General features: G+C 41.5%; 1 protein-coding gene across 14 annotated transcripts in view; it reads left to right on the top strand.

Moving 5' to 3' along the window:
* Window positions 1-17,886, top strand: part of CNOT1 (CCR4-NOT transcription complex subunit 1) — a 100,708-nt gene that overhangs the window by 28,903 nt on the left and 53,919 nt on the right. For all 14 annotated transcript variants that reach the window (XR_002344547.1, XM_021093957.1, XM_021093955.1 and 11 more), the window contains exons 2-10: window positions 3,074-3,346; window positions 10,264-10,371; window positions 11,392-11,490; window positions 12,153-12,221; window positions 12,310-12,364; window positions 12,998-13,201; window positions 13,925-14,093; window positions 16,400-16,526; window positions 16,680-16,790. Coding sequence is in view for 13 of the 14 variants with exons in the window: in XM_021093957.1 (XP_020949616.1) it covers window positions 3,245-3,346; window positions 10,264-10,371; window positions 11,392-11,490; window positions 12,153-12,221; window positions 12,310-12,364; window positions 12,998-13,201; window positions 13,925-14,093; window positions 16,400-16,526; window positions 16,680-16,790 (1,044 nt within the window). In the remaining variant the exon portion in view is untranslated. The remainder of the gene's footprint in view (window positions 1-3,073; window positions 3,347-10,263; window positions 10,372-11,391; window positions 11,491-12,152; window positions 12,222-12,309; window positions 12,365-12,997; window positions 13,202-13,924; window positions 14,094-16,399; window positions 16,527-16,679; window positions 16,791-17,886) is intronic.

The raw sequence follows: 17,886 nt of genomic DNA, 5'->3' as shown, positions 1-17,886 counted from the left end.
ACTTTTTAATTGCACTTTCTTTTTTTTGCCATCACGTTGTGGCGCAGCGGAAACGAATCCGACTAGGAACCATGAGGTTGGAGGTTTGATCCCTGGCCTCGATCAGTGGGTTAAGGATCCGGTATTGTCGTGAGCTGTGGTGTAGGTTGCAGAAGCCTCTCAGATCTGGCGTTGCTGTGGTTCTGACGTAGGCTGGCAGCTGTAGCTCCGATTAGACCCCTAACCTGGGAACCTCCATATGCCGTGGGTGCGGCCCTAGAAAAGACAAAAGACAACAAAAAACAAACAAAAAAACCCAATACTTTAGTGAAAAAAATCTATTTCCTTGGAGTTCTTGAAGCAGTATTGATGAAGGGATACAGTCTTATAGTGAAATAGGTTCAAGAGTAGTGTGATGAATAATTTTTACAATATTGCCAATTTGAGTTACAGAAAAGATTGTAACAAGTTAATAATGTTAACATTCTGATAAGTCCTGTTTGTACCTGTATCCTCATTACAGTGTTCTCAAACTTGGATTTTTGCTAGTCTGATAAATAAAATTTTCTTTTTTTTTTTCTGTCTTTTTAGCACTGCACCCATGGCATATGGAGGTTCCCAGGTTTGGGGTCTAATCGGAACTATAGCTGCCGGCCTACACCAGAGCCACAGCAACGCCAGATCCGAGCCACTTCTGCAACCTACACCACAGCTCACGGCAACGCCGGATCCCTAACCTACTGAGTGAGGCCAGGAATCAAACTTGGAACCTCATGGTTCCTAGTCAGATTTGTTTCCACCGCACCACGATGGGAACGCCATAAAATATTCTGTTACCACAATACGAAGGTATCAAACTTGCTCTAAAACTTTATTGCAGGCAAGTTTAGTTACATGTAATTGATAGAAGCACAATTTAAGTTCTCATTTGTCATCACTTTAGAATGAACAAAAATATTTTGCACATTCTTAAATTTATTTTTCTTTTTAGGACTTTCCCTACAGCATATGGAAGTTCCCACGCTAGGGATTGAATCGGAGCTACAGCTGCTGGCCTAAGTCACAGTCACAGCAACATTGATCTACTGGTGGCAACACGAGATTCTTAACCCACTGAGCGAGGCCAGGGATCAGATCTGCATCCTCATGGATACTAGTCAGATTCTTAACCCACTGAGCCACAAAGAGAATTCCTCTTGCCACATTCTTAAGGTTCTCCTCTTTTTTAAAAGGAGGATGTGTAGAAGGATAGCATAGATAGAACTTTTGCTTTGTGTGAAAATAGAAAACAGTGTAGTCTTTCCACATTGTTAAGTTATTACTGTTGTAGCTCTTCACATTAAGGATCTGGTGCTGTCACGGTAGCAACTCGGGTTGCTGCTATGGCATGGGTTTGATCCCCCAGCTTGGGAACTTCTGCATGCCACAGTCATGGCCAGAAAATTAAAAAAAAATTTGTGTTTTAGCAGTGGTACTTCGTGAATTCTTAAACTTATTTTTGTGTGTGTGTGTGTGTGTGTTGTAATACAGAGTAGTTCCTCTGACTCAGTAGGTGGTTGGAATTAAATTGATACATGTGCTGTGAACTTTAACTCCATTGCCCGTTTGAGTTTCCCTTTCTAAATTCTCATAGTGTAAGGTTTCAGCAGTGCAGGAATGAATTTCAGTCATGGGGCCCATAGCATGTGGAAGTTTCCAGGTCAGGGATTGAACCCTTGCCACAGTAGTGCCAATGCCAGATCCTTAACCTACTACACCACAAGGGAATTCCTCAATTTGTTTTTTTTTTGTTTGTTTTTCTCTAGCACTTGCTACATATGAAAGTTCCCAGGCCAGGGGTCAAATTGGAACTGTAGCTATCAGCCTACGCCACAGCCACAGCAGCACCATATCCATGCTGAATCTGTGACCTACACCATAGCTCACAGCAACACTGGATCTTTAACCCACTGAGCGAAGCCAGGAATTGAACCTGAATCTTTAGAGACAGCCTCGGGTTCTTAACCCACTAAGCCAAAACCTTTCCTTAACTTGCTTTTAAGCCAGCCATTCCTAAAACATAAATCCTAAGGTACAACTCTAAGACCACTGTCTGATTCTGAAGTAGTACTAAGTAGTATGAATAAATGGGATCTTATAAACAAGTTGTAGATAGTTTGGGGAGAGGGATTAAAAATGTCATGAATATTTCTTTCCACAAACTAATTTTAGTTAAGTACATTTCTGTGGCTTCTAAAGGGTATAATATAAATTATAATTGAAATTGATAAAAATAGAAGGCTCAAATATTATAGGTTGTCTTGCTAAAAATGGAAGTTTTTTGTGATGGCAAGGTGGGGTGGTATTTTTTCTTTTTCTTTTTTAATTCTATGGATGCACCCATGGCTTAGGAAAGTTCTGGGGCCAGGGATTGACTCAGAGCCACAGCTATGGCCACGCCGGATCCTTTAACCCACTGCACAGGGCTGGAGATCAAACCCACACCTTCCGAAGTAACCCAAGCTGCTGCAGTTGGATTCTTAACCCACTGCACCACAGCAGAAACTCATGGTGCTATTTTCTTTTTATACTGGCCCTACCTAATTTAAAACTTGATGTCATTTGGAATTCCTCCCATGGTGCAGCGGGTAGGGGATCCAGCATTTTCTCATCTGGTGTCTCGGGTTTGATCCTTTGCCTTTGACAGTGGGTTGGGGATCCTGCCTTGCTGGATTGGATGTCTGGCCTGGGAACTTCCATGTGCTACAGGTGCAGCCAGAAAAAGAGAAAAAAAACAACCCAAAACTTGGCATATTTTATCAATAATGGCCGAGACATCTTAATTTTTTAAAACAGGTCCTTAGTGGTATTTCAGGTGTTAAGATGGAGAGTTGAAGGTTATTTACCCCCTCATTCCTTTTTTTGGGGTGCATCTGTGGCATACAGACATTCCTGGGCCAGGGGGCATACCTGAGCCACAGCAGCAACCTCATGTGCTGCAGTAACAATACTGGACCCTTAACCCGATGAACCACAAGAGAACTCTGGGTATTTAACCCTTTTTAACACTAATAAAAATTAATTTGAAAATCCGGATTTTTTTTTTTTTTAACAGGTGCCATGATTCAGAACAGAATAAGACCTCTGTTAAAGAACTGAAGACACTGTACAGACACCAGATATAGGCTAATTACAAAGAAAGCATTAACCTGCCTCTGAGGTGACTAAAGGGGAATAATGGTGATTTTGCGCCGGGCTCGGCCGCCTGCTTCCGCCCCAACCAGCAATGAATCTTGACTCGCTCTCGCTGGCCTTGTCTCAAATCAGCTACCTGGTGGATAATTTAACCAAGAAAAACTACCGAGCCAGCCAGCAGGAAATACAGCATGTAAGTAAACTAGTTAGAAAACAGGTACCATTAAAGGAATGACTGTATAGTGGGAAGAAAATTGGAAATTTATGTGAGTATGTTGCGGAAAATGTAGCTTGCCTTTTATTTAAAGTGACTTCAGCCTAATGCATAAAAAATATATATTTTTTTAAATTTTAGGATTCACAGATTTTTATTTTTCTATAAAAGTTAGGAAATCTGTTCTGATTCATTTTAGTCTAGTCCCTGTGGCATATGGACGTTCCCAGGCTAGGGGTTGAATCAGAGCTGTGGCTGCTGGCCTACACCACAGCCACAATAACCTCAGATCAGAGCCCCATCCATGAGCTGTGCTGCAGCTTGCAGCAACGCCAGATCCTGAACCCACTGATAGAGGCCGGGGCTCCAGCCTGCATCCTCATGGATGCTAATGCGGTTCGTGTCTGCTGAGCCACAACAGGAACTCCCTTTTTTCTTTTCTACTTTAAAAAAAAAAAAAAAAAAAAAATTGGAGTTCCTGTCATGGCTCAGTGATAAACGAATCTGACTAGGAACCATGAGGTTTCGGGTTCGATCCCTGCCCTTGCTCAGTGGATTAACAATCCGGCGTTGCCGTGAGCTGTGGCGTAGGTCGCAGACGCAGCTTGGATCCCGTGTTGCTGTGGCTCTGGCGTAGGCTGGCAGCTACAGCTCCGATTCGACCCCTAGCCTGGGAACCTCCGTATGCTGCGGGAGTAGGCCCAAGAAATAGAAAAAAGACAAAAAAAAAAATTGAGATATACTTCACAAACTATAAAACTGGCCCATTTAAAATGTAAAGTTTGGTAGTTTCTAATAGGTTCACACAGTTGTTCAACTATTACCATTAACTCCAGAATGTTTTCATCATTCCAGAAAGAATATCTGAATCCATTAATAATTGCTCTCCATTTCTCTCTTCCTTTAGCCCCTGGCAACTGCTAATCCTCTTTGTACTTGTATGGGTTTGCCTTTCTGCACCTTTCATATAAATGGAATCATACCATATGAGGCCTTTTGTTTCTGCCTTCTTTTCACGTAGCGTAATGTTGCCAAGGTTCATGTTCCAAAAGAAGCATGCATTTGTACTTCACTCCATTTTATGGTTGAATAATAAACCATTATGTGCCACATTTTATTTTTCCATCAGTTGGATATTTAGATTTGGTTCCACTTTTTGGCTGTTAAAAATATTGTGGCTATCAACATTTCATTCCTAAGTTTTGGATAGATGTTTATTTTCAGTTTTGGGGATATATACCAAAGAATGGAACTGCTGGTGAACTTGGTAACCCTTGACTTTTTGAAGAACTGTCAGATTGTTTTCTAGAGCACTGTATGACTTTTCATTTCTAGGAGCAGTATATGAAGGTTCCGATTTTTCTCATCTTCAGTAATGTTTATTGTATGTCCTTTTGCTTCTAGCCATACTAGTAGATGTGAACTGGTATCTCATTGTAGGTTTTTTCTCCCTTTTCTTTTTAGGGCTGCACCCAAGGCATATGCAAGTTCCCATGCTAGGAGTTGAATTGGAGCTGCAGCTGCCAGCCTTTGCCACAGCCACAGCAACATGGGATCTGAGCCCCGTCTGTGACCTACGCCATAGCTCATGGCAGTGCTGGAACCCCGAACCACTGAGTGAGGCCAGGGATTGAACCCACATCCTCATGGATACTAGTCGGATTAATTTCTGCTGTGCCACAACAGGAACTCCTCTCATTGTAGTTTTGATTTTTTTTTTTTTTTTTTTTTTTTTGTCTTTACCATTTCTTGAGCCTCTCTCGTGGCATATGGAGGTTCCCAGGCTAGGGGGTCGAATCAGAGCTGTAGCCGCCGGCCTACGCCAGACCACAGCAATGCGGGATCCGAACCATGTCTGCACGCTACCCCACAGCTCACGGCAATGCCGGATCGTTAACCCACTGAGCAAGGCCAGGGATCGAACCCGCAACCTCATGGTTCCTAGTCGGATTTGTTAACCGCTGAGCCACAACAGGAACTCCTGTAGTTTTGATTTATAGCTAATGATTTTGAGCATCTTTTCATGTCCTTATTTGTATATTTGTGAAGAAAGGTCACTTTATATCCTTTGTACCCCAACTTTTAAAATTATTGTTCTCAAATACAGTTTTTTTTTTTTTTTTTTTTTTTTTTTTTTTTTTTGGTCTTTTGTCCTTTTTAGGGCTGTACCTGCAGCATATGGAGGTTCCCAGGCTAGGGGTCTAGTCAGAGCTGTAGCCACCGGCCTACGCCAGAGCCACAGCAATGCGGGATCCGAGCCTTGTCTGCAATCTACACCACAGCTCAAGGGAGCGCCAGATCCTTAACCCACTGAGAGAGGCCAGGGATTGAACCCGCAAACTCATGGTTCCTAGTTGGGTTCGTTTCCACTGTGCCTGGACAGGAATTCCAATACAGATTTGATTGTGGAACATTTCATTTAAATGTAGTATACTATGCCTTAGTTTTGATGATTTCTGTTCCTTTCATGTTTATAAATCAAATAGAGTGTCAGTCTTAAAATTGCACGTATTGTTAAATTAGTATTTACTAGCTCTGTGGCACTGGGTAATCTCCGTGAACTTAACTTTTCCTCATCTACAAAATAATGATAAAAACAGTAAAATTTGCCTGGTATCCTTGTTAGAATTAAAGTTGAGTACCATTTACAAGTCTTGTCATAAGCATTAAAAAAACATTAGTTCTGGAGTTCCCGTCGTGGCGCAGTGGTTAACGAATCCGACTAGGAACCATGAGGTTGCGGGTTCGGTCCTGCCCTGCTCAGTGGGTTAACGATCCGGCGTTGCCGTGAGCTGTGGTGAAGGTGCAGACGCGGCTCGGATCCGCGTTGCTGTGCTCTGGCGTAGGCCGGTGGCTACAGCTCCGATTCACCCTAGCCTGGAACCTCCATATGCGCGGAGCGGCCAAGAAATAGCAACAACAACAAAAAAAAAAAAAAAAGACAAAAAAAAAAAAACATTAGTTCTCAGAGTTGCTCTCATGGCTCAGTGGTTAACGAATCTGCCTAAGAACTTGAGGCTGCGGGTTCGATCCCTGGCCTTGCTCAGTGGGTTAAGGATCCGGCATTGCCGTGAGCTGTGGTGTAGGTGGCAGACGCAGCTCGGATCCTACGTTGCTGTGGCTCTGGTGTATGTAGGCTGGTGGCTGCAGCTCTGATTGGACCCCTAGCCTGGGAATCTCCATATGCTGCGGAAGCGGCTTGAGAAATGGCAAAAAGACAAAAAAGAAAAAAACATTAGTTCTCCTCCCTCTGCAGTATAAAATTATAGGGGTTTTCTTTGGCTGTGCCAGAGGCATGCATAAATTCCTAGGCCTTGAACTCAAGCTGCAGCAGTGACAGACAACGCCAGATCCTTAACTTTTAGGCCACCAGGGAACTCCTTCTTGGTCTTATTTATTTATTTATTGGGCGGGGAGGAGGGCTGTGCCTGTGGCACATGGAGGTTCCTGGGCCACAGCAGCAACCTAATACTGCAGTGACAGTGTTGGATCTATAACCCGCTGAGCTGTAAGAGATCTCTACCTCCTTGGTTTTTTTTTTTTTTTTTTTTGTCATTTTTGGGCCACACTTGAGGTATATGGATGTTCCCAGGCAAGGGGGCTCTAAGCAGATCTGCAGCTGCCAGCCTCTTCCAGATCCTTAACCCGCTGTAAAAGGACAGGGATTGAAACTGCCTCCTCATGGATACTAGTCAGGTTCATACCCTGCTAAGCCATAGCAGGAACTCCCTTTTCTTTCTTTTTTTTTTTTTTTAACACTTATTATTTTTTTAAATTTATTTTAAATTACTCAAATGAATTTATCACATCTGTAGTTGTATAATGATCAAAACAATCTGATTTCACAGGATTTCCATCCCATAACCCAAGCAAATCCCCCCACCCCCATTCTCTTTTCTTTTTTTTTTTTTAAACTTTTTTCACCACCCAGCGTGGCACATGGAGTTCCAAGGGCAGGGGATCAGTTCCTAGCTGCAGTTGTGAGCTGTGCTGCAGCTTCAGCAAGGCCAGATCCTTTGACCCACTGTGCCAGGCCTGAGGATTGAACCTGCCTTCTGACACTGCAGAGACACTTTTGATCCTGCTTCACCACAACAGGAACTGCCCCACCCCCCTTTTTAAAAATTGCTGTACCTGCAGCATATGGCAGTTCCTAGGCTGGCCATTTAACCTGAGCCACAGCTTTGACCACACCGGATCCTTTAACTTACTGTGCTAGGGATTGCAACCATGCCTCTGCAGTGACCCGAGCTGCTGCAGTTGGATTCTTAACCCATTGAACCACAGGAGGAATTCTTGAGAACTCTCCTTCTTGGTTTCGTTTTATTGGGAAATGGCATTTAGGTTATCATCTTTAGCGTAAAAAATGATGAGGACACTATAGGTGATACAAATCAACTTTATTTAACATTTCATGAAGTGCAAAATGGGGTAGAAGACAAGAAGCTTTTATAATGAGTTTAAAGAACAAGGAAAAGACAAATAGAAGATACCTGATTGGTTGGGGCCATGTAATCAATTGTTAAGGGTGGGAATGCCCAAAACTGTCTTGGTATTTGGGATTGGCTGGCTGGCTGACTATATCGTTTCTGGTCAAGTGGAACATTTGTGAGGACTGTATAGAGTTATCTAAGTCTTGCTTTGCTGATGTTGCATCCATGGCAAGAACACTTCATTTTGGGACTAGAAAGTTGTTAGAAAACACTTGTATTGCTTGGTGATACTCAGTTGGCCATTATTAGACCTTTCAGTGGACAAAGCCAAAAAGAAAATGTACTATGGGTTCACACTGATACTTCAATTTAATTTCAGGACCAAGGGGTTTTTAATGTTAATTTGTTACCTAAAATCTGTTTTTCAGTGCAGATAGTTCCAGTTTTCAGTGATAAAAAAGTCATTTGCTTTGTTCAAGGGTCTCAGACTAATAATCATGATTTGACTAATAGCATTGTGATTATGGAAAATAGTTTACCTTCTTTTTTGTCAGTGAGATGGGGGAAATCCTTAGGTTTCCTATACTGCTATATTTGCTGTACCTTAAATGGTATCTCGCATGTGCTCAACAAATGTTTGTTAAGCCAGATATTCCTTTTTTTTTTTTGGTCTTTTGTCTTTTTGTTGTTGTTGCTATTTCTTGGGCCGCTCCCGCGGCATATGGAGGTTCCCAGGCTAGGGGTTGAATCGGAGCTGTAGCCACCGGCCTACGCCAGAGCCACAGCAACGCGGGATCCGAGCCGCGTCTGCAACCTACACCACAGCTCACGGCAACACCGGATCGTTAACCCACTGAGCAAGGGCAGGGACCGAACCCGCAACCTCATGGTTCCTAGTCGGACTCGTTAACCACTGCGCCACGACGGGAACTCCAAGCCAGATATTCTTTCTCTTTTGAGGGAGAGATCTGGTTGGTTGGAGCATAGGGAATTCTTAATTTATTTGAATTGACTCTTTGAAATAATGTCTTCAGTGTTCCAGGGGATAGCAAAAAATAATCTCTGATTATGTAGATTTTTAACTTTAAGATGTCTATGGACAGTGTAAAAATTGGTCTTCACTCTCATATGTTATAGACGGGGAAAACTGAAAGTCACATATGTTAATTTAGTTGGCTGTGACTTAATTGTGATTGAGTAGAAAGAGTTGGACTATGAATCCAGACTCCTCAGCTCATAGATAGACTCAAGGATTTTAGGCTCAGAAAATCTGTGAAGTGCTTGCTCATGTATAAAATGGGAATAATTTTTGGCACTTGTTGAAGATAAAACCAAGAAAGCTCAGTCTCATTTTTAGGTTAAAGTAGGTCATTAATTATTTAGTATTTGTGATATTTTAAAGTGGCTAAACTTTTTTCCTGATTAGATGTGAAGTGAACAAAACTACACAAATTCCCTATTCTCATGTGATTGATAGTCTAGTGAGGCATAGAAGATAAATTACCAGGTGGTGGTAAGTACTGAGAGAAATAAAGCACAGCAAGGGATAATGTGGTGGTGATGGTGGTTTTCCAGTTATAGGGAATGGTGGTGATATCTGGAGTTTTCCAGTTATAGGGAACAGCAAGTAACAAACATTGGAAAATTTGGGAATACCATGATGTTCAGGATTAGTACTGAAATCAGATCATTTCCTCTAGGGCTTTGCCTTGTAGGCTCTTGTAGAGAGTCATAGTTGTATTAGATTTCAGGTGACAATTTTTAGGGTAAAAACAACATGTAGAAAAAGTGATGCTCTTATGAATCTGGTTTTATAAAGTTGTTATAAAATTGTTGCCTTATAATTAAAAAATACTTGAGTTCTTACTACATGTCATTTGTACTGTTTAGTCCTTTTTTTTTTTTTTTTTTTTTTTGCGTTTTAGGGCCACACCCGAGGCATATGGAGGTTCCAAGGCTAGGGGGCAAATTGGAGCTGCAGCTGCAGGCCTATGCCACAGGCACAGCAATGCAGGATCCGAGCCGTGTGTGTGACTTACATCACAGCTTATGGCAACACCAGATCCCCAACCTATTGATGGAGGCCAGGGATCAAACCTACAACCTCATGGTTACTAGTCACATGTGTTTCCGCTGTGCCACAATGGGAATTCCTGTTTGGTGTTTTCGATACAGGGGTTGACCAGAGCACACAGTTATGTAGGGTTAATTACTGATAGTTTTTCTTCTGTCCTTCTGCTAGTGCCTGTAGGAAACATTGAAAAAAATATTTAATTATAAATATTGCTTCTTCTCTTTCACTAATTCCTAGAACTTATTCCAAAATGAACAATTAAAAACAAACACCAAAATGAACAATAAATATAATTTGGGATTTTGCCTGAGAAATTGCTTTTTCTTCTTTCTTTCTTTTTTAAATCCCTCTTATCATTGACTACAAACTCATATTTTCCGTCTTTTTAGATTGTGAATCGGCACGGTCCTGAGGCAGACAGGCATTTATTACGCTGCCTATTTTCGCATGTGGATTTCAGTGGCGATGGTAAAAGCAGTGGCAAAGATTTTCACCAGGTATTTGGGGCTTACAGAGTATATGTTCTTTTAGATGTAGTTGTTCCATGAATTGCATTTTGGGCATAGGGCATATGGCAAACAACACATACAAACAGGATCCAGAAATAACCTTAAGCCAATTGGCTAAAAGGTATCGGGACTTTTTCTTTTTCATGACCACACCCCTAGCATATGGAAGTTCCTGGGCCAGGGGTTGAATCTGAGCCATAGCTGCAACCTGTGCCACAGCTTTGGCAACACTGGATCCTTTATAACTCACTGTACTAGGCTGGGTATGGAACCCGTGCCTCTACATCACCCTGAGCTGCTGTAGTCAGATTCTTAATCCGCTGTGTCATAGCAGGAACTCCTGACTTTTCTTATCCTTCCCTTCTCCTACCTGGTTAGTTCAGGCTTAGAGAGCTGGCGATTAGACCTGCCTGAAAGAAGTAGGAGTGTCCTGCTTGACACCTAAGTAAGGCAGAGAGAGGAGCTCTTGTCCTTGGTTGAGTTTCTTTGGTTTGATTCTCAATATGTAAGTTTGTCATGATATTGTTATTCCCTATAGTTATCTTATCAATGGACTCTACTCTGGAGATTTTGGTTTAACACACTTATTGCTAATGGACTTTGATAGTTTATTTTGACTTTTTAGGGCTGCACTTCAGGTATATGGAAGTTCCCAGATTAGGGGTCAAATGGGAGCTTCAGCTGCTGGCAATGTGGGATCTGAGCTGCACCTACAACCTACACCAAAGCTCATGGCAACACACAGATGCTTAACCCACTGAGCAAAGCCAGGGACCTAACCTGCATCCTCATGCATACTAATCGGTTTTGTTACTGCTGAGCCACAATAGGAACTTCTAGACTTTAGTGGTTTAAATAGGAGCTTTAAAGAGCTGATTTTGATAATGTAGAAACAGTACATAATATTGGGTACTGTTGTACCCAAAATTGGGTACTGAGCAAGCTGCCTCTATTTGTGCAAGAAGATGACTGCTAGTACTAATGAAAATTCATTTTTTATTTTTAAAGACTCAGTTTCTGATTCAGGAGTGTGCGTCACTGATTACGAAGCCAAATTTTATCTCGACGCTGTCCTATGCCATTGATAATCCATTGCACTATCAGAAGGTTTGTATTCCTTTTATCTTTAGTTTGTATTCCTTTTATCTTAGTAGGTCTAAGAATGTGACCACTTACTAGGTTTTCTAAAATGGTCTTACTCCTTGATCTCATAATACCATATTTTAATTGAAATTTTCAGATACTTTTATTTTATTTTATTTTATTTTATTTTTGCTATTTCTTGGGCCGCTCCCGCGGCATATGGAGGTTCCCAGGCTAGGGGATGAATCGGAGCTGTAGCCACCGGCCTACGCCAGAGCCACAGCAACGCGGGATCTGAGCCACGTCTGCAACCTACACCACAGCTCATGGCAATGCCGGATCCTTAACCCACTGAGCAAGGGCAGGGACCGAACCCGCAACCTCATGGTTCCTAGTCGGATTCGTTAACCACTGCGCCACGACGGGAACTCCTAGATACTTTTAATTTGGGGTTTTTATAGCTTTCCAACAAAATCAAAGTAGTTTGTTGGTAAATAGAATCTTAACTAAAGCCGGATTATGTGAAGTCTTAAGCTTGTCTGAACAGAGTTCCACTGCTATATTGCTAGCAGCACTACAGAATTATGTCAACCTGTGTAGCACCGTAATTGGGTAAACAGATGCTTTTTGTAGACTTACTGGAAATTGTATGTTCCTGTTTTAAAATGAAGTTTGGTTTGTTTCAGAGTTTAAAGCCTGCACCCCACTTATTTGCCCAGCTGAGTAAAGTTCTCAAGTTAAGCAAAGTACAAGAGGTAAGTGATTTAAGAAAAGAGATGTAGGTGAAATTAGAAATAGGACTGTTATTTGACTGTTTAGTCAATCTAACCCTTCTTGTTTCAGGTAATTTTTGGCCTTGCCCTCTTGAATTCTTCCAGTTCAGATCTCAGAGGTTTTGGTAAGTTCCTCTTTCCCTAATGATCCCCTAAGTGAAGTTAGATTCTTTAAAATACATGCTTTTCTGGGCGTGGGGTGGTGGCATCTCTTTTTTAGGGCCTCCCCCAAGGCATATGGAAGTTCCCAGGCTAGGGGTTGAATCAGAGCTGTAGCCGCCGGCCTTCCACAGCCATAGCAGTGTGGGATCTGAGCCGTGTCTCCGACATGCTTCACAGCTCATGGCAACTCTGGATCCTTAACCCACTGAGTGAGGCCAGGGATCCATCCGACATCCTCATAGATCCTAGTTGGGTTCATTAGCACTGAGCCAGGATGGGAGCTCCCTCATAACCATTTTTAAGTGTATAGTTCAGTAGTGTTAACTGTATTTACATGGTTATGTTATGGATATCTGGAACTTTTTTGTCTTGCAAAACTGAAACTTTGTACCCCTCCAGAAATTCTCCACTACCCAACCTCACTCCACCCCCAGCCCCTGTAATTGTTCTCTTATGCTTACCATCTAGAGCTGTGAAAACATAGAGGGTTAAGGGTGAGTTGGTGAATGAGGATGATAATCTCTGTCTTGATGGTATCTGACTTCTTATCTATTGTGGTGCAAAAATAATGTGGTTTTGGTTTGCCTCACTTCTAGCTGCCCAGTTTATCAAACAGAAGCTTCCAGATCTTCTGCGTTCTTACATTGACGCAGACGTCAGTGGAAATCAAGAAGGTGGCTTCCAAGATATAGCAATAGAGGTCCTACACCTCCTACTCTCCCATCTCCTCTTTGGGCAGAAGGGAGCCTTTGGAGTTGGACAGGAACAGATAGACGCTTTTCTTAAGACGCTGCGCAGAGGTAAAAAGGAGTGTCTCTAGGCTATAGACACTCCAAAAGATGATGCAAAAGTTGACTTTTTTTTGGTATGAACACACATGACAAAGTACAGGTGAAGAGAGTGATTTACCTTTCTGTTGGTAATCTTTCAAGAAAGAGACTATTTTGTAATTTAAAATATTAAAAGTAATAAAAGCCGTATTATAGAAAAGGCATAAAATGAAGATCACTTCACCAGTAATCTTATTATTTATGTACAGTCTCACTTTAGACTTGATGTATTTCCACAGAGTCCAATTTTTCCCTTTTAGGGAGATGGAGATGTGATCAATATTGTGACATGATCTTTTTGGTTTGATCACTTTTGATATACCCACTTTACACCTTTGGCGGTTGACATTATTATGCTAAGATAACTCCTGGTTCTGTTGTTGCCCTCCCTCCATTCTTTCAATCTTCTTTTAGAGAGAGTCTTTAAAACATATCTTTGATCTTAGACTAATCACTATCCATTTTCACTGTTAAAAATACACTCATGAGCAATTTTTGTGAAATAACATTCAAATTTTAGAATTGATGTTGAAGTTATAACTTGGACTAGGCTAGCTGGATTGGAAAAACTGAGTAAACTGTGCTTTGAATATGACTTTGTGAAAGACTCATGTTTGAGGGATTTTTAAAGAGACTAAAAGAGGATACTTTGTCTTTAATCAATATGACATGATTATTTTTTTCTTTCTTCAGATTTTCCCCAGGAACGCTGTCCCGTGGTGCTTGCACCACTTTTATACCCTGAAAAACGGGACATTCTAATGGACAGAATCCTGCCTGATTCTGGAGGGGTAGCTAAAACCATGATGGAGAGCTCTTTGGCTGATTTCATGCAAGAAGTAGGCTATGGCTTTTGTGCAAGGTTGGTAGTAAGACATTTTAATCTTCTGATGACTCTTGTGATGATAACTACAATGTAATTCTTTTTTCTTTTCTTTTTGGCTGCATCTGCGGCATGCAGAAGTTCCTGGGCCAGAGATTGAACCCGTGCCGCTGCAGTGGCAACACTGGATCCTTAACCTGCTGAGTCACAAGGGAACTCCATTAATTTCTTGAAAGCAAAGTTCCTAAGATTCCTTAATGTGTTCTTTGCTTCTCAAGAATCTTTCACATATTGGTTTTGGTAGCAGATATAAATACTCTGGTGGCTCAAATTCCATCTCTCCATCCCCTTAATTTCTCAAATTTAGGGATCAGAGGTTCCTAGCCTAATTGCCAGGATAGGCACTTTTAGCTTTTGAGGGAGAAAGAGCATTGAGGCAAGCAGTTATGGAACTGGTAACATTTCCCATTGGATATATCTCATTTGTTCTTTCCTTGCCTTCACCTTCAATTTTATAACTGTAGCTTTGGTTTCTTTTTTTGTTGGTTTTGTTTTGCTTTTTATTTTTTTAAATTTTTATTTCTTTTCTTTTTTTTTTTTTTTTTTTTTTTTTTTTGTCTTTTTGCCATTTCTTGGGCCGTTCCTGCGGCATATGGAGGTTCCCAGGCTAGGTTCTGAGCCTCGTCTGCAACCTAACCTACACCACAGCTCACGGCAACGCTGGATCCTTAACCTACTGAGCAAGGGCAGGGATCGAACCTACAACCTCATGGTTCCTAGTCAGATTCTTGAGCCAGTGTGCCATGATGGGAATTCTTTTTATTATTTTTTATTTTCATCTGCCTTTCCTAGGGCCGCTTCCCACGGCATGTGGAGGTTCCCAGGTTAGGAGTCTAATTGGAGCTATAGCCACCAGCCTATGCCAGGGCCACAGCAACGCCAGATCCAAGCTGCGTCTGCGACCTACGCAACAGCTCATGGCAACGTTGGATCCTTACCCACTGAGTAAGGCCAGAAATCGAACCCACAACCTCGTGGTTCCTAGTCGGATTCCTTAACCACTTAGCAATGATGGGAACTCCCTTGTTTTGCTTTTTAGGGCTGCACTCACAGTATATGGAGGTTCTCAGGCTAGGGATCCAATCGGAGCTGTAGCTGCCGGCCTATATCTCAAGTCACAACAATGCCGGATCCTTAACCAACTGAGCGAAATTGTTTCATTCTGATAGTAGCACTTTAGATTGTGATATATGGAATTGTTCATATTTTTCTGAGAATGTTACTAAGGGCATTAATGTGCTTTGCTTTTTTTCTGAGGATGTTACTAAGGGCATTAATGTGCTTTGCTTTGACTTTAAGTGTAACATTTAATGTTTTAAAACTCATACAAACTCCATTTCCTTATGTTTATTTCTTGTGTGTATATGTGCCTGCCATAAATCTTTGATTGATACAAAATGAAAAAGTTAGAATATATTTTCAAGGCTTTGTACATATCAGAATAACCCTTGTTATCAGTATTTTAAATTTGATTTATACTGAAGATTGAGGAGTTTTTTTGTTTGTTTGTTTGTTTTTTGCTGCAGCTTGCAGCAGCTTGATGTAGAATATTAGTTGCCAGATCCAGGAACTGAACCTGGGTCACAGAGGTGAAAACTCCCAAGTCCTAACCACTACACCACCAGGGAACTCCCTGAGAAGGATAATTTTGTGTCTTTTGGTGACACACTGTTTTGTTTTGTTTTTGTCTTTTTAAGGCTGCACCCATGGCGCATGGAGGTTCCCAGGCTAGGGCTTGAGTCGGAACTATAGCTACCAGCCAGCGCCACAACAATGTGGGATCTGAGCTGCACCTGCCACCTGTACCACAGCTCCTGGCAACATCGGATCCCTAACCCACTGAGTGAGGCCAGGGCTTGAACCCGCGTCCTCGTGGAAACTAGTCAGATTCGTTTCTGCTCAGCCATGACGGGAACTCCTTGTGATACACTCTTACCTCACGTTTTCTTCCACTGATTTTTTAGACTTTCCCCATTTTCTTAGGTAGCTGGTTTCTGCATTTCTAGCTATGGAAAAGTATCAAGAAATGAAGCTTATTACTCTTTTTTAGTAAAACTCTAGTAACTTCACTTATGGGCTCTTTTATATCCCCCGCCTTTTTAAATTTAATTAATTTGTTTGGCTGCTCCCTTGGCATGCATGTTTTCCGGTCCAGGGACCAAACCTGCACTACAGCAGTGACAGCACCAGACCCTTAACCCACTGAGTCACCAGGGAACTCCTATATTAGCATTGCTTAACCTTGGCTTGAGAGTAGCATTTTTCTGAAGTTGTTTCTTTTTTAGCATTGAAGAATGTCGCAATATAATCATGCAATTTGGTGTTCGGGAGGTCACAGCTGCCCAGGTTGCAAGGGTTTTGGGAATGATGGCTCGTACTCATTCAGGATTAACAGATGGAATTCCATTACAGGTAAGTGTAGAAATTGGCTATTTTACAAGGTGAATTAAATGTCCTGCCTTCTTTGTTTTATTTGTTAAATTACAGCGGGATTGATTGTTCTACCACCCAGAGCTGAACACATTAAGTAGTTGGGTTTGTTTAATTCAGAGTTTACTTCTACAGAGTATCTCTGCTCCTGGCAGTGGGATCTGGAGTGATGGAAAAGATAAAAGTGATGGAGCACAGGCACATACATGGAATGTAGAAGTCTTGATTGATGTTCTCAAAGAACTGGTGAGTACATGTAATGTTTTATATTCATGATGTTGGTTTAATATAGTCCCCCTAAAGAAGATTTTAATGAGCAAAATGCCTAGCTGAATGAGAGCTGCAGTGTTTTGTCATTTCTGACTTCATTGGCTTAAAAAATAATGATGTGTTTGGGATAATTATACTGGGGAAATAGTACACAAACTCTAGTTTTGTTAATAATAAATTGTTAATGTGCAGTTCTGGGTAGCGCTGTTGATACACTTTGGTAGGTTGTTAGTATGTGATTTTCTGGGAAGGGGTGAGTTTGTTACAAAATAATGATAGCATGAGGAATTACTAGGAAAGGAAAGCTTCTGAATGTCTTTTGGAAGGTACAGCAAAAACCCTGCTTACCTTGTTTATGGTGAATAGGGATAAAAAATCCATACTTATCTTACTACTTCCATTTCTGGAATACCCACAAACTAAATAACTGGCCCCTAGACAGAGTGCCTGTGCTAAAATGTTGAAATGGTAGATAAAATATAAAAGGGTGAATGTCCTACTTACTAAAAGAGAGTGATGAAATGCTATAGTTGGATTCCTTTTTTGTCTTTCTGGGGCCACTTCCTTGGCATATGAAGGTGCCCAGGCTAGGAGTCCAGTTGCATCTACAACTGCCGGCCTATGCCACAGCTATAGCAACTTAGGATCCGAGCTGTGTCTGTGACCTACAACGCAGCTCACAGCAATGTGGAATTCCTTAACCCATTAAGTGAGGCCAGGGATTGAACCTGCATCCTCATGGATACTAAGTGGGTTTGTTATCACTGAGCCACTGTGGGAACTCCTGTAGTCAGATTCTTAATCCATTGTGCCACAGCAGGAACTCTTCATAGAAATTTTTCAATGAAATTTTCAGTCATTTTGACATAAAGAATCTTGACCACTTTTGCTAATGCATGCATTGGGATGCTTTATCTTTGCCACTGTTCCAAAGTAGTAGAATATTTACGTAAAGTTAAGAAACATCAGTGTTATTTGCCATATTGGGATGGGAGTTTTTATTGGACTAAAATAGAGGAAGAGAGAGTTCCTTTTTACACACTGAAGTATTCAGAAGTATGTCTTGAACTGA

Source organism: Sus scrofa, chromosome 6 (assembly GCF_000003025.6).
Source record: "Sus scrofa isolate TJ Tabasco breed Duroc chromosome 6, Sscrofa11.1, whole genome shotgun sequence".
NCBI classification, from domain to species: Eukaryota; Metazoa; Chordata; class Mammalia; order Artiodactyla; family Suidae; genus Sus; species Sus scrofa.
This window is presented reverse-complemented; position numbering and strand designations above follow the sequence as displayed.